The sequence below is a fragment of the Egretta garzetta genome, unplaced genomic scaffold (genome assembly GCF_000687185.1).
Source record: "Egretta garzetta isolate BGI_Z169 unplaced genomic scaffold, ASM68718v1 scaffold13, whole genome shotgun sequence".
In the NCBI taxonomy this organism is placed as follows: Eukaryota; Metazoa; Chordata; class Aves; order Pelecaniformes; family Ardeidae; genus Egretta; species Egretta garzetta.
The window spans coordinates 1830695-1844042 of record NW_009259239.1 but is presented as its reverse complement, the minus strand read 5'-3'; the positions used below and the strand labels follow the sequence as shown (position 1 = coordinate 1844042).

The following is a 13348-nucleotide window of genomic DNA, read 5'->3' as shown; positions in this document are numbered from 1 at the left end:
TACTTACAAACATAATTGTCAATGTTTTAATTCTTTACACTTGCTTTATGCTTCTTTACTCCTAGAATTTCCTATCCCAAGAAAATCAGGAAGCTTTTTAAGACTTTTTTTTCTTTAAACATTTCTTTAATGTACCATCATGTACCTTACAGAGAAAAACTGAAGTACAATGAAAATTATCTAGTACGAAAAAAGTCATTACGAAAAACTGTGTTGGACCCCACCACATCTGATGTCCTTGGCATACTCTCAGAGAAAGTAACTAAGAAAGACTTCAGTAATTTCAATATGATTTGTTTAACTACCTATTTCAGTTAAATGAAAGTCAGGGGAAAATGTAGACATTAGCTTCTGTTTTCTAGCCACACTACATTTAACTCAATTATTTTATTGCAATTTTTCAAACTGGGTCATTGTGAGCACTCATGTGGTGTGTGTATACATGAGCTCACATATATATACATGAGCGTATATAATAAGACTGATAAAAAGTAACAATCTCACTCTGCTTTTTATCCCAGGCAAGAATTTCTTCAAGTCAACCATTCCTGTGAATAACTTCACCATTCATTATTTGTATGACAGCCATTACTACACTTTTTTTTTCTAGTAAAACTAAAACTCTAGAATGAAGTATTCTAGTCTAGTGCATGCTCCCAAAAAGTCTCTGACAACGTGAGACAAAAGCAGGGAAGGAAAACCTGTTCTTTCATGTCCTGACATTTAAGGGAAGGCTGCCAGATTCAGAGACGCTTGTTACTGTACACGCATTATTAACTTTTCTCCCAAATTTTGGTCATTTGGCTAGGTATCTCAGACTGGTTTTGTTCACAGTGGCTGCCTTCATAAAGGTGTGTGACTTTGTCATTGAGTGCAGCTTAAGGCATTTTTAGTGGTTTCTTCAGCACAAGGCTTAAACTCTGCATCAACACAGCACTTACTGGTAGCCTAAGACAGCACTAGTTAGTAGCAATAAGATATCACCCCAAACAGTACAAAGACCTGCTGCGGTCTTAGAGGGTGGAAAATGTACTGTCGCAGGTGCAACAGCATTTGAAGCATGGTAGGGAGGTTGCAACCACAGGATTAAACACAGGGTCAGCCTTGGCGCCAAATTCCAGAGAAGCTGAAAAATCCCCAAATCTGAGAGATGCAATTCTTCCTGGCCTACAGAACAGACGTAGTTAAGATTCACCCAGCTCAGATATTAATGCTGATAGCTAGGTATAGATGCAGTCTGAACATATGTACATACAGAACCCCTATTTTCCTCAAGTGCTTGGCACAGCTAAGTATGGAAATTGGAATAATATGTGTTTATGAATACTTCTGATGCAGATAAAATACTAACTTCTCGTATTATTCTATAAATATTATGCAGTTTTTTTAGTTAGATATTGAGATGCATGAACATTATTTAGTCAGCCCAAATAAATAATATCTAAATATAAATACCTACTTTTGTTTTCTATTAGAACAGTAAGGTGTGGTTTTGATGCAGTCATGTATGATTTCAGCCTGCAGTCACATAAATTAAAATTGCCAATTAAACCTGTTAAATGGAGCAAATTCAAATTTACCCTCATATCAATGAAAAATAAGGAATCCTATTTCTTGATTAATACCACTAAAATTTGAAGAATCAACACACAGAGGTTTATCTTACCTGTAGTTGCAATATTAACACAAGCTACTAAACTATTAAATGTTAGTGTATTTAAAACTATCAATCCGTGCTTTAGGTTACTTATTTCATGGTGATTTACTGGAAATCACATCTTAAAATGCACCAGACTATAGCATTTTCCATGTCAGACTTCAGCATATTTCTATGGGCAGTGTCCTCTGGAATCCCTTTAGTATAATTTGGCCCTAAATTCCAGCAGAGTTCTCATGCTTCTTTCAAAGTAAAACTTAAAATCATGAAATCCCTTGTAGTAAAGAACACCCACAAAAGCTAGCATACTCTAAATGACTATGAAAGGAGTGTGAACCTATGGCTCACATCTATTTCTAATTTAAAGAACAATGCACGTAACTGTTTTAAGGAAAGATATTTCATACCTTTCTTCACATTCCTTTAATAGTGCCAATTAAAAACCAAATTCATTCTCCATATTAACAATCCAGACCAAGAATAAAAAGGATACACCCACTGCTTTATTAAAGGTTGGATGTCTTTGCCAGAGACATTTGAGATAGATTTCAAAAACCCAGATGTGGAAACCAACATCTGACTCCACATATGTGACTGGAACTTCTGAGATGAAGCAGTGCTGGCCAGACTCAACAACTTGTTGAAAACCTAAAATGATAAAAAGTTATTACTTTCACTAAATATTTCAATATATAAAACAAGCTTTTCTGTTTAGTTGCAGCTGAATTGCAGCTAAAGGCCAATAAAATAATTCTCTGATAACTGGCCTCAGAAAATCTTTCAAAATAAAGACAGTTCAGAAAACTATTCGCTTGTCCATATCAGAAACTATAATTTGCAGACACAAATGTATTTTTACTTAAGGCAAATCCACAGTGCTGAGAAAAGCTCTGAGCCCAAGCTTCTTCACACGAGAAATGCTTAATGGTAACAAAATTAAACTAAAAATGTCTTCTTTGCTCATCACTTCTACGTGTACAACTTATGCAGCTTTTTGAATTCAACTCTGTTTTTATGTTAAAGTGGAATATAGAAACACTTTTTGGCATCCATTTTCTAGTTCTAAGCACCTCTGTACTTCAAAAACATGTAATTTTTGAGGTTAGTCACTGCAAGAAGATCTGGCCTTTACCAAATTATAATGCAGAGGGTAAGGGGGGGGGGGCTTTTTAATCAATTCCTTCCACCCAAGCTTTTTCAAAGAACCAACTTCCTCAAAGTTACATACACATACTCAAAATCCATTAGAAGACCATCAGCTTTCAAAAATTATCTACAGTAAAACAGATCACTGACTGTACCTGCTTTTTAGAAATAAAAGAGTCATCAAGTTCTCTGTTCTACTATTCCTTTTTAAAAATTGCAAAGAATAATGCAAATTTATGTAAGGGAAGATTTTAAAAAAGGAGCATCTGCTGTATTTTCTACCTGACAACTGCTTATAATAGCTCTAGCACAAGCATATATTTGTCTTCCTTCAAAAAACAAAACGAACAAACAAAAAAGTCCAAAAAACTGAAGTTGATAGGAAAAGGTATCACTCAGTTTCTAACTGGGTGTTTGTTTATAGCACCATATCTTTTTAAAGGCACTCACAACATATTTATTAAAGAAAAAAACCCTACAACTCGGCAGAAGTTTAGCATTTCAGAATAAAATGACAATCTTCTATTCAACTGCTTCTTCTAATATAAAATCTATGCTCCCTTTAGCACTGAAAATTTTATACAGTGGAGAGAGCAGAAGCTGTATTCTCATTACTTTCATTATTTATAATTTGATTAGATTAGTTCACAGCAACACCAGTTAGGGTAAGTAAACAGGTCCTCAGTGTTAACAACCAATCACAATAACCTGAAGCAATGAAACACCTTAATGTTGAAGAGAATATGCAATATATAAAAAGTATTACAAGTTATTTATAAGAATAATAGCTAAGCTTATCCTAACACACATTCTACATTTGTTCTATCCTGCTAAAACTGAAAATACAAATGGAATACTATGATGACCTATCTTGTTCTTTCTTAAACGCCATTTAATGAATAGAAATGCAACTAAAGACAAAAAGTTGTCTATAGTCCACATAATCATTTAAATACGTACCTGTAACATGAACTCCATGCTAATCCGGTTCTCAATCAGTCTCATAACAAGATGTGCTTTACACTGGAACATAGTGTAATATTCCCAGGACAGTGTATGAGGGTGTTTGATAGAAAAATGTAAATGTGATGCAGGGCTGAAAAATAAAAAAAACAGCTCTCTATTTTGCATTTTATGGAGTGAAACTTAAAATATACCTTAGCAACCAAGATTATAGCTGCACCAACAATTATGTAGGATGTCGTCTACTGCTCTGAAGTTATTAATTAAATTACTTAAATGGCTTAAAATGACCACATGTTTGTATAGAAAAGTGACATGGGTGTAGCTACCTGGCATACAGCAAGCACTGTATAGAGAACAATGACAGGTAATACATGCTGTGCATTACTATAAAGACAGTGGTAGCAGTAGCAACTAGAGCAAGGAATTTATGACTTGAGTCTGGAAATTCGTCATGAATTGACATTGCCCCTGCTCCACTTCTATTTCAAAGTGGTTGTACATAGTGAATATTTTATATTTAAATAAATAATTGTTGCAATTAAAGAAAAGTAAGAGCTTTAAAATTCACAGCAGGCTTTCATGTGATGAGCCAAAGGAATTGCTTGGTTTTTATTTTAGTTCGCAACTTTATGCTTTCAATACTTTGGCAAACTGATATCTTATAAACCAGGTAACATGCCAAGGAAGACTAGACAGAGCATCATGTTACAGCTGCCACACTGTTTCCATAACTTGAACTATCTGTGGTGCTCCTTCACACATACCCTTCATGTCTATAAGCAAAATATTTTAAATGGTTTCATTTCATTCCATATCAGAAGACAAACAAACAGTGAAACCCTGAAACTTTTAAAAACAGAACTGAGTTCTGGATAGCCTTTGTGGCTGTACAGCAATACAACACCAAAAGACTTAATTCTGATGAGCTTTAAAATTCATTTTCTCCACCAAGTTTTACATTTCAGAACACAAACCTTCTGACCTATAGCCCAGTTTCAAAGTAGAAAAGTAGCTGTAATAATGTAACTCTCAAGAAAAAGAAGACCTTTTTGCCTCCTTTCAGTTATTTGAGAAGTGGAGATAATCAGAAGTCTGACGTTCTTTTATTGATGAACCAAGTCTGTGGCAACTGTACTTTTTTCTTTTAGTTCTTTTCAGAGGACTTCTGAGTTTTCCATGAATGAATAACAAACAGCTTAAGAAACTGGACCCACACCATGTCAGGCCAACTTCATAAAAAGTGGAAATCCAGACTTATTTTATGCTGGTTGATGGAGAATCACAAACTGCCATTGCAACATAGAAAATGCCAGCTCCTTAAAATTTCTGGGCTCAAAATAGGATTATTCCCCTGTGTTTCTCACGTACAGATAATCTAACTAATCCATTTCCAGATGGATCAGGCACCTGATCTGTCCAAAGACTTTAGAGGAAGACACTGCAAGACAGAATTAAATAATTCATGAACTGTAATGATCCAAGATAAGCACAATAAACCTGATCTTTAATGCCAGCTACCTCAGGAAAAGACTGGTCTTCCAGAACCTTCAAAGACCTATTAAACAAACTGTTTTAACTTTGACCGATCTCTCCACGCAGTTGAAAGACATATGCGAGCAAGAAGTGTTCTACCAGGACAGGACCAGCACTTAGCTCCTTATCTGCAGCTCTTAAGGTTTCAGGAGATGTCAAGAACCAAGGTAGCTGCAATACCTTAGTATTTTTTCTATCCTTCTGTTTACTGGAAGACTCCCTTGACTTTACTCATGAATGTCTGTTTAAACATCTTAAGAAGATACAAAAAGGAAAGTATTTCTAAATTTAAGCAAGTACTACCCTTCTTAGGTACACTGAGTATATGAACAAGAAGGTCCTTAGGTTTACTACTTGCTGTTTCTAGTAGACAGGTAATTGCTCAAGTTCTCTTTATCAAAATTGTCCTGCTATTTTGAATACTTCTTTATTCTGAGGCAGGGAAGGGTTAGCAACCATGAAAGAATTTAAATGCAAGGAGGAAACTGAGGTTGTGGCTCAGACATTATATAATAATTTGGTCTCAGTATAAAACTAGTTATTCAGCTTCAAATTATACAGTTGATTAACTTTAGTAAAATTCTTTTCTTGAAAATTACAACCAAGCCAGGACCCACGTTCTTTGCCTCTTAAACTTACTAAGTGTTGATTGATTTTGGTACTGGTTACATTATTTAATTGCAAATTAAAACTGAGACAATTTGCATTAGACAGTTATGTTTTGTAGTTCATGCAATATTAATACATTTCTTCCAATTATATTTTTCTTCAATCATTACACTTCTAAAACTTTTATTGAATTGGCACCAAGTGAGAATTAAAATTAGCAATATGGACCTAGAACCTTTGTCAAGGTGAAAACTGAACTAGTTCTTCTATGGAAATTTGTAATGTTCATGCTTTCGAACACACTCTGGTCATTCAACATAATCCTGGCAACATGCTTCTTCCATTTGAAATAGATCTAGATAAATCTCTTGAGGTTTTTAACTTTTACAACAGGGTGGTACCAGCACAATCAAAGGCTGAAGAGAACCAGAATCTGAGAGGGGAGAACACAAAATGAAAACATAACACAAGAAGCTTTGTATTGAAGCTTTTGTCCATGTAGCAGTTAACCTGCAGATTCCTTTCTTTCATTTTCCCAAGCTCTGGGATTTTTTCTTTTAAAATAAATGCTCTGGAGAGCAGTGCTTCTCTTTCACCAGACATAAACAGGAAGAATCTGAGACCTGTGTTTTGCACAGTAATTAATTAATGTGTCTGAAAGAAGTTTGGGGCTTTTTTCCAATGATTTCTTTCCATATTCTACTTCTAATTTAGTTGAAAAATGAGATTATTAATTAACCTATTTTCTTCTTAATATTATTATTATTAATTGGCACTGCTGTAACGCAAATATGCTTGGCAAGAAAGAATATAATAACAACCAGAACAAAGAAATGGAAAAAATATATTGGAGAGAAATGTTCTAGACATCATTATGAAAATACCTCCCTAAATACAAATAATTTCCCAGAGTCAGGAACATATACATACAAGGGAACTTTGCAATATACAAGAAACAGCAAGTTTTAATTTATGTTTAAGTGATGTTATGATTATTATTAACAAGCTGTAATACAGTGAAGTCGTGAAATACCTGTAGAAATATAGAGCGTCTAACAGTTACACATCACATAGAGGAAACATACATTTAACAGCATTAGAACAGGATTTTGTCCATTATTTGCGTCCAAATCAATCTAGAATACACACAATAAAACTAATACATTTAACAGTTACAAAGACACTTTTATTTTAGTGAATTTCCTTCTTTAAAAATGTGCCCTTTTTCTCTAGTTTCATCTGATCCTGTTAATCTGAATGTAGTCTCTTTGTATAGGAGAGCATGTCGCCAAATTGTAATGTTGCCAATTAAGAAGTCTGCCAAGACCTAATTCAGTACCCCAGATTTTCCTTAAAAAAAGACATCACCATCAACAGGATGCCTAAAATGACTGCAGCTAGCTGTAACTTGCTTTTCAGAGGTCTACGTAACCAAGCATCTAGCTACTTGGTCTGCTTCACCAGAAAGAACAGGACAGTGAACTAAATCAAAACCCATCATGAGCAGGCAAGCAAAACTGAGTAATGGCTTGGCATGCATACACATACACAAGCTGCATCTGTGACTGTCAACATCCAAAAACCACAGTAGTTGTTCAGGATTCACCTGGCTGGGAAACTAGCCAATATGTCCTATTCCTGATGTCAGAAAACAATTTCTTCTTTTTTCATCTCTCAAAAAAAGATCACTATTCAAATTTTAAATGTGTTATTTGTATATTTCATTCAGCTCTAAATCCAGTGTTTTAATTTTAAATGAACAAAACCTGGATTTGCACCCAACTCAAAAGCAAGAGAAGCACTGCTACAGACAGTTTAGGTTGTATTTTTGTAATACAAGGGCTTCTGCTGCAGTAAAGATTTAAGAAATTCACAGATTCCCCCACTCCATCTGCACATGCTGAACCTCACAGTTTTGCAAACACTGCCCATGAGTTTCCAAAGAGCAACTCCTTGAAAGGCTGTGTCATAACTAGATTAATTTATCCAAGAAAAGAAAAACCCAGAAAAAGGCTGACATCAAAACCTGTATCAACTTACTGATCTGGCTTCTAGTAATACTTTTCTACCTCCAATGGTTAGCACTACTCAGTGAGTAGTACAGGAGTATCACAAAAGAGGTAAAGGGAAAATTCCTAATCTAGCAATACTGAAGCTACAGTTATTAGGAAAATATAAACCCAGCCAGTTCACAGTTACCACAGATGACTGATTTGATACTTTTTTTTTCCAGCTGATAAGAAATCTCAGTATAAGATTGCAAGGTGGTAACTGAGAGTGGAAAGAAAAAAAGCAAAGAAAATTGATGATACTGTAAAAATTCTAAAGATTACTAACCACTCCAGAAATAGCTCAGGTCAAAATTCTGGCTCCATATTCTCTCTCATCCTCTTACTAAAAAGTAGTTTCATAACAGCATTAAAAACATCCATTATACTTAATTCCCTTCAAGATTTAAAGTGAAAGAAAAATAAAACAACAGTGACACAATATACTCAAGATGTACTTTATGAGACTGGTAATACATGCCTTGGGCATCTGAAGTTCTTCAGCTTTTGGCCTTGTGCTACACAACACACCCAAGGCATATATTAATGGCCCCATAAAAACATACCCTGTAATGACTTGTGGCTTAAATAAACATACTTGTCTTTCTCTTTTCCTCCTCCGAATATTGGATGCAGTAAAACTCCACCAGTCTTCAGTTCATATGCCACTATTTGATCTAACTCCTAAAAAGTACAACATAAGTAAGCAAGAATAATTTTGAAAAGTAGAGAAAGTATTTAAGAATTACAGGAAAGCTTTTCATATCCTTGTTCAAGCAATACCTCCTAATTAAACTTGTTTACAAACACAAAGAGCATTTTAAAATCAGGGATGTTCCTCAGCATAGCAAACAGTAATAAAACAGTAGAAATTAGCAGTTAATACTTGTTCTGGGTCTGGACTGTGGGTCAACCCACAACAATATTTAACTACAGTGTATCTAAGTATTATTATTGTTGAATGAATAAGTTGTGTCTGACGAAAAGAAATAAGGGTGATCACCATTTCCTTGCAGTGGAAAATAATACTGGGTCTACACAGTAGACTGCAGCGTATAGAAGCTCACCTTGACCCACACCCAGCAGCTGGCTCTGAATTGGAATGAGTTTGAATTTGTGTGGTGCTGTGCCTACGTTAACAAGCACACTTCAAGGCAGGATGTTTGCATGGGCTTACTATCATTCAACAGTCAACATGGGTTTTGAATCAAATTGGGTCAGTTTGAGCTCAGAGAGAGGGAATTGATGTCTGTCTGCAACCCAGTGTTAGTCAAGAAATTTTCAATGTTGATATGTATCAATATTTATTGACTCATATCAACTTAAACACTTTCATATATTGATAATACATTTAGTTCCATGTGGAAGCACTTAACTAACTCATAGGGAAGAACATGAGCAACTAATAGCCAGAAGCAACTTCTGCTGCACACAACAGTGAACTTCATCCAGTTCTGCTGTTCTCTATAGCACCCACACGTTTAGCACAGACAGCATACAACTGGTAAACTGAATGTACATCAGGCAGATTAAGGATGCGGTATCGGGTCCCCATGTGAGGGATGTAAATGTAGCCCATGGGGTTAGTAATCTAGTTTTTGGAAGAGGAAGGGTAAGAGGATGTAATGAGAGGAAGAAGATATACATCTTACTGTGAATGAATGTTACTGGCAAAGAATGAAGAGCCACTGCTGCTATCACTCTCAAGTACCTGTCTCAGAGCATTACATTCAGAAATGTAAGATACAGACAGAAATTTCTTTTCCAAGAAAGTAAATCCCTTCAACAGGGATTTTTTATCATTATTTCATTTACTACTTAAATGATACTAAAAGATACTAAATTCACTATTGATCCAAGCTAACACTGGAGCCCTTCTGAGCTATATGGATGGTCATCACAGTACAACGAATTCCCCAAATATATCTCCTTATGAATCCCATATTCTATTCTAAGTGTTTAAAAAAGTACAAACTTTTTTGACTTTTTCTTTCTGTTTTTGTGCAAAAGCTCAAAAAAAAGAGGAAAACCAATTGCACAGTGACAATGAGAATTATTATTCATAAGGCAGTCACAGAAACATATTTTGGTTAATATACTTGGTGTTTTTCCTTGCAGCAAGTGGTAAAAATATTTTAGCTCTAAGTTTTGTCACTACTAAACTTTTCTTTAGATTGCAGTGCAAAACTGTACTATATTCTGGTTTTATATTGCATCTTCTTTGATGTCGAATGTCTGAAAGATATAGAAAACACTACTGGTATGTTGTTACCTGCTTAATCCAATGGCGATACTCATTAACACCAAAGGTTTTTTTCATCCAAAGGCCATAAATATAACCAGAGATTCCCTTTAGCACCCATTCATCTGACCTATAATAGGAAAGAAGCATGAATTACAGCACTTCAGAAGGTATTTTGTAAAGAGCGGTATTTTTGTCCAGCTCAAAATAGCCACAAATTTCAGCAGGTTATATAACTTTTCTAAGTCAAAAGGAGTCTGATGAGCTGTGAACCAATTTATGTAACTTGGCACCTGGACGGGGCTGATGAAACTGAAAAGCCAGTGAAAACTGAACTTTTACCACAGAAGCCCAGATTAAAATATAAAACCAAACTATTTTAGTTGAAACAGTAACAATAAAACAGAGGAAATGGACACTAAAGTTAAAACAACTGCTAATCTACATGATCTTAATTTCTTGATAAACATCTCAATGCAATGCAAAAGATTTGGACAGCAAGTTGATGAAATTTGGTGGACACCCATTCAAACACCTATGTTATAAGAGAAAAATATGGATGAAAACTACAAAATCATGAAACAATTTTAAACATAGAAGAGTAAGATGAAGTGAATAAAATGAAGACACAAACAAAGGGAGTCATTATGTGGAAAAAATTGTCTTCACAGTTGAAGAAGACTAGAAATAAGGAAGAGAGCAAGAGAAATTAGAATAGTACAAACATCAATTTAAAAACATGCTGGTTTCTTTTCTTTTTTTAAGCCAAGGATACTCTGGGACATACACTTTTGCCATGAAAAAAAGTAATGGGCTCCTTGCCCCTGATATGTAAAGTGTATGCAAAAGGCTTTAAAATAAACACTGATCAGAACTGCAAGAGCCAGCTGGGGAAGATTTTCTGAGGGGCGGAGTTATAGGCAGCTTACCAGCCTAATGAATTTGTCCACTTGACACTAATTTCTGCATTCCTCTCCCCAAACTCTGTAATTTATTGGTTCTGTGCTCCACAAGTACTTCCCATGCAGGCTACACTTCTTCACCCAAAATATCTAACAGAAATTTACAGATGGTACAAAAGAGTATCCCCTCTGAATTTCCAGGTGCCAAAGCACACTATAACATTCAGTAGCAACAATTTCTGAGAGAACACATGTTCAATCTCTATAGTCTTTGGAACCTTTATATCTCTATATATCTATTCCCCTCTCAAACAACCAAACAAAAAAATGTCATGGATTTTCATTTATTGAGCTGGTTTTATTAGTCTTCCTTTTTTTTTTTGCTTTCTTCTACAGCTACTGTCTCACTCTTCTGATAAAATGCAATATGCAAATTACAATTTGAGTCTCCTAGATTTTCCCCATTTTCTAGAGAGTACAATGGTAAAATACTTACCAGGACATTCTGGATATAAAACATCCAAAGAACTGCTGGGCCAGGGCCTGTGCTAAGCACCTCCTTGTCAGTGGAGTTTCATCTATAATCATTGCGCTGTGCAAGAGATTTGTGCTGGACCCCCATAAAAAGAAAATAACACAATATGAGCATAAGCTCCAAAGAAACAAAATAGAGACCTTGCTTTAAAAGCCAAAACAAATAAAATAATTCCTTCACTGGCTTTCCAATGAGATAGTAACATTTTTATTTTTTTTTACCCTTAATCCAGGCAGATCTCCTGCTATTATCATCTATATACAACTCTCTGTGTAGAGCCAAAGTAGTTTGTTTTAACTGCTGAAACTCTTTTGGATTCCTGGTACCCTACCCCAGCTGAAGAAAAATAAAGCATAATCAAACTTCTGCACTTGATTTATCTTAAATATTTCATGCATGGTGTTTCTAATTCAGAAAGACACTGCCAGTTTTTTTTTTAAAGAAGATACAATCCAGTATCTTTATAACAGATAAAAATGGAAATGGTGTTAAAAGCCTGTAATGATAACAAAAGCCAGCCTTTTCAAACTAGAGCCCAAAACTCAGGCTATAAAAATAATAAGAGCTTCACGTATTTCTCAATAGTCTTGGATCTAGAGCTTCTAAGCCTGTGGATTTAGATGGCGTAATTTTCTCAAATACTAACCTGAAAATACTCATGGATGCATAAGCAGCTACTTCAACATAAGCTTCATCTATAAAAACAGTCTTGAAACAGGAGTACGGATAGCGGCAGGTAAGAATCTCCTCATAAAATTCAAACACCTCATGAAGGTATGACGTGGTATGTTTGAGCAATGGCAGAAGTTGTGGCAAGCAAAAGTGAGTCACCTGCAAACAAAGGAAAATTTGGTACAAGACTGATGAATATATTTAAATCCATAAATATCTAGTATGTTACATAACAGCATAAAACCCCACAACACAACAAAAATATAGCTGCTGTAAATTTAACAGAAAAAAAAAACGTTTTCAAGCTGTGATAATGATCATCATGGCAGAAAAGCGCACCAGGATGTCCATCTTAACAATAACAATGATTGAACAATAATGATGTCTACCTAGTGATATTTATAATTTAAAAACACATGACATTTTTCTTTGATTTTGCAATCCAATGTCTTTTGGAGATAATATTTTTCTTTTATCAGTAAAGAATTAGCTATTTTCAAATCAGTCAAGCAGTGCAACTGTTTAGAAGGCTTGTTACAGCTAAAACTATAAGTAACCTTTGATGTTACTGTTTTCTCCACAAACTCACGATGCATCCAATGACACTGACTTCAGCAGTGACATAGGAACCAAGTTAAGGACAACATATAACTGCAAGTCAGCTCTACAGAATTTTTATCAATTTGGGTTTTTCAAATATCAATAACTGATTTTTTTTAACAACTATTATCTTTCATAAGTATATCCCACCAGTAAAAGTCAACAGAATACGACCGCTGAAGACTAAAATCTGATGTTTGCCTCTGGATCAAGTAAAACATAGCTATTTCCCAGTATTTTCCTATCATGCTTTCAAAAGAAGAGTATAAAGGCCAGTCTTCATGCTGAACTGGTAACTTAATGTGCCTGCCAAGTCCATCCTTACCCAATCTGAAACTACTGATGTAAATATAAACCGGTGAGTTTCAACATTACGGCAACAATCTGTTAGGAATGAAAACTCAATGTCAAATTTAGTTCAGAAGACTACTCAATTGT

At 35.0% G+C, this 13348-nt stretch overlaps 1 protein-coding gene across 3 annotated transcripts in view; it reads right to left on the bottom strand.

Moving 5' to 3' along the window:
- The window catches only part of TAF2 (TATA-box binding protein associated factor 2), a 62714-nt gene that overhangs the window by 35640 nt on the left and 13726 nt on the right, over nt 1–13348 (bottom strand). For all 3 annotated transcript variants that reach the window (XM_009635982.2, XM_035891593.1, XM_035891594.1), the window contains 6 exons: nt 12285–12469; nt 11600–11713; nt 10232–10331; nt 8558–8643; nt 3764–3899; nt 2151–2305 (listed from right to left, as the gene is read on the bottom strand). In XM_009635982.2, the coding sequence (XP_009634277.1) occupies nt 2151–2305; nt 3764–3899; nt 8558–8643; nt 10232–10331; nt 11600–11713; nt 12285–12469 (776 nt within the window). The remainder of the gene's footprint in view (nt 1–2150; nt 2306–3763; nt 3900–8557; nt 8644–10231; nt 10332–11599; nt 11714–12284; nt 12470–13348) is intronic.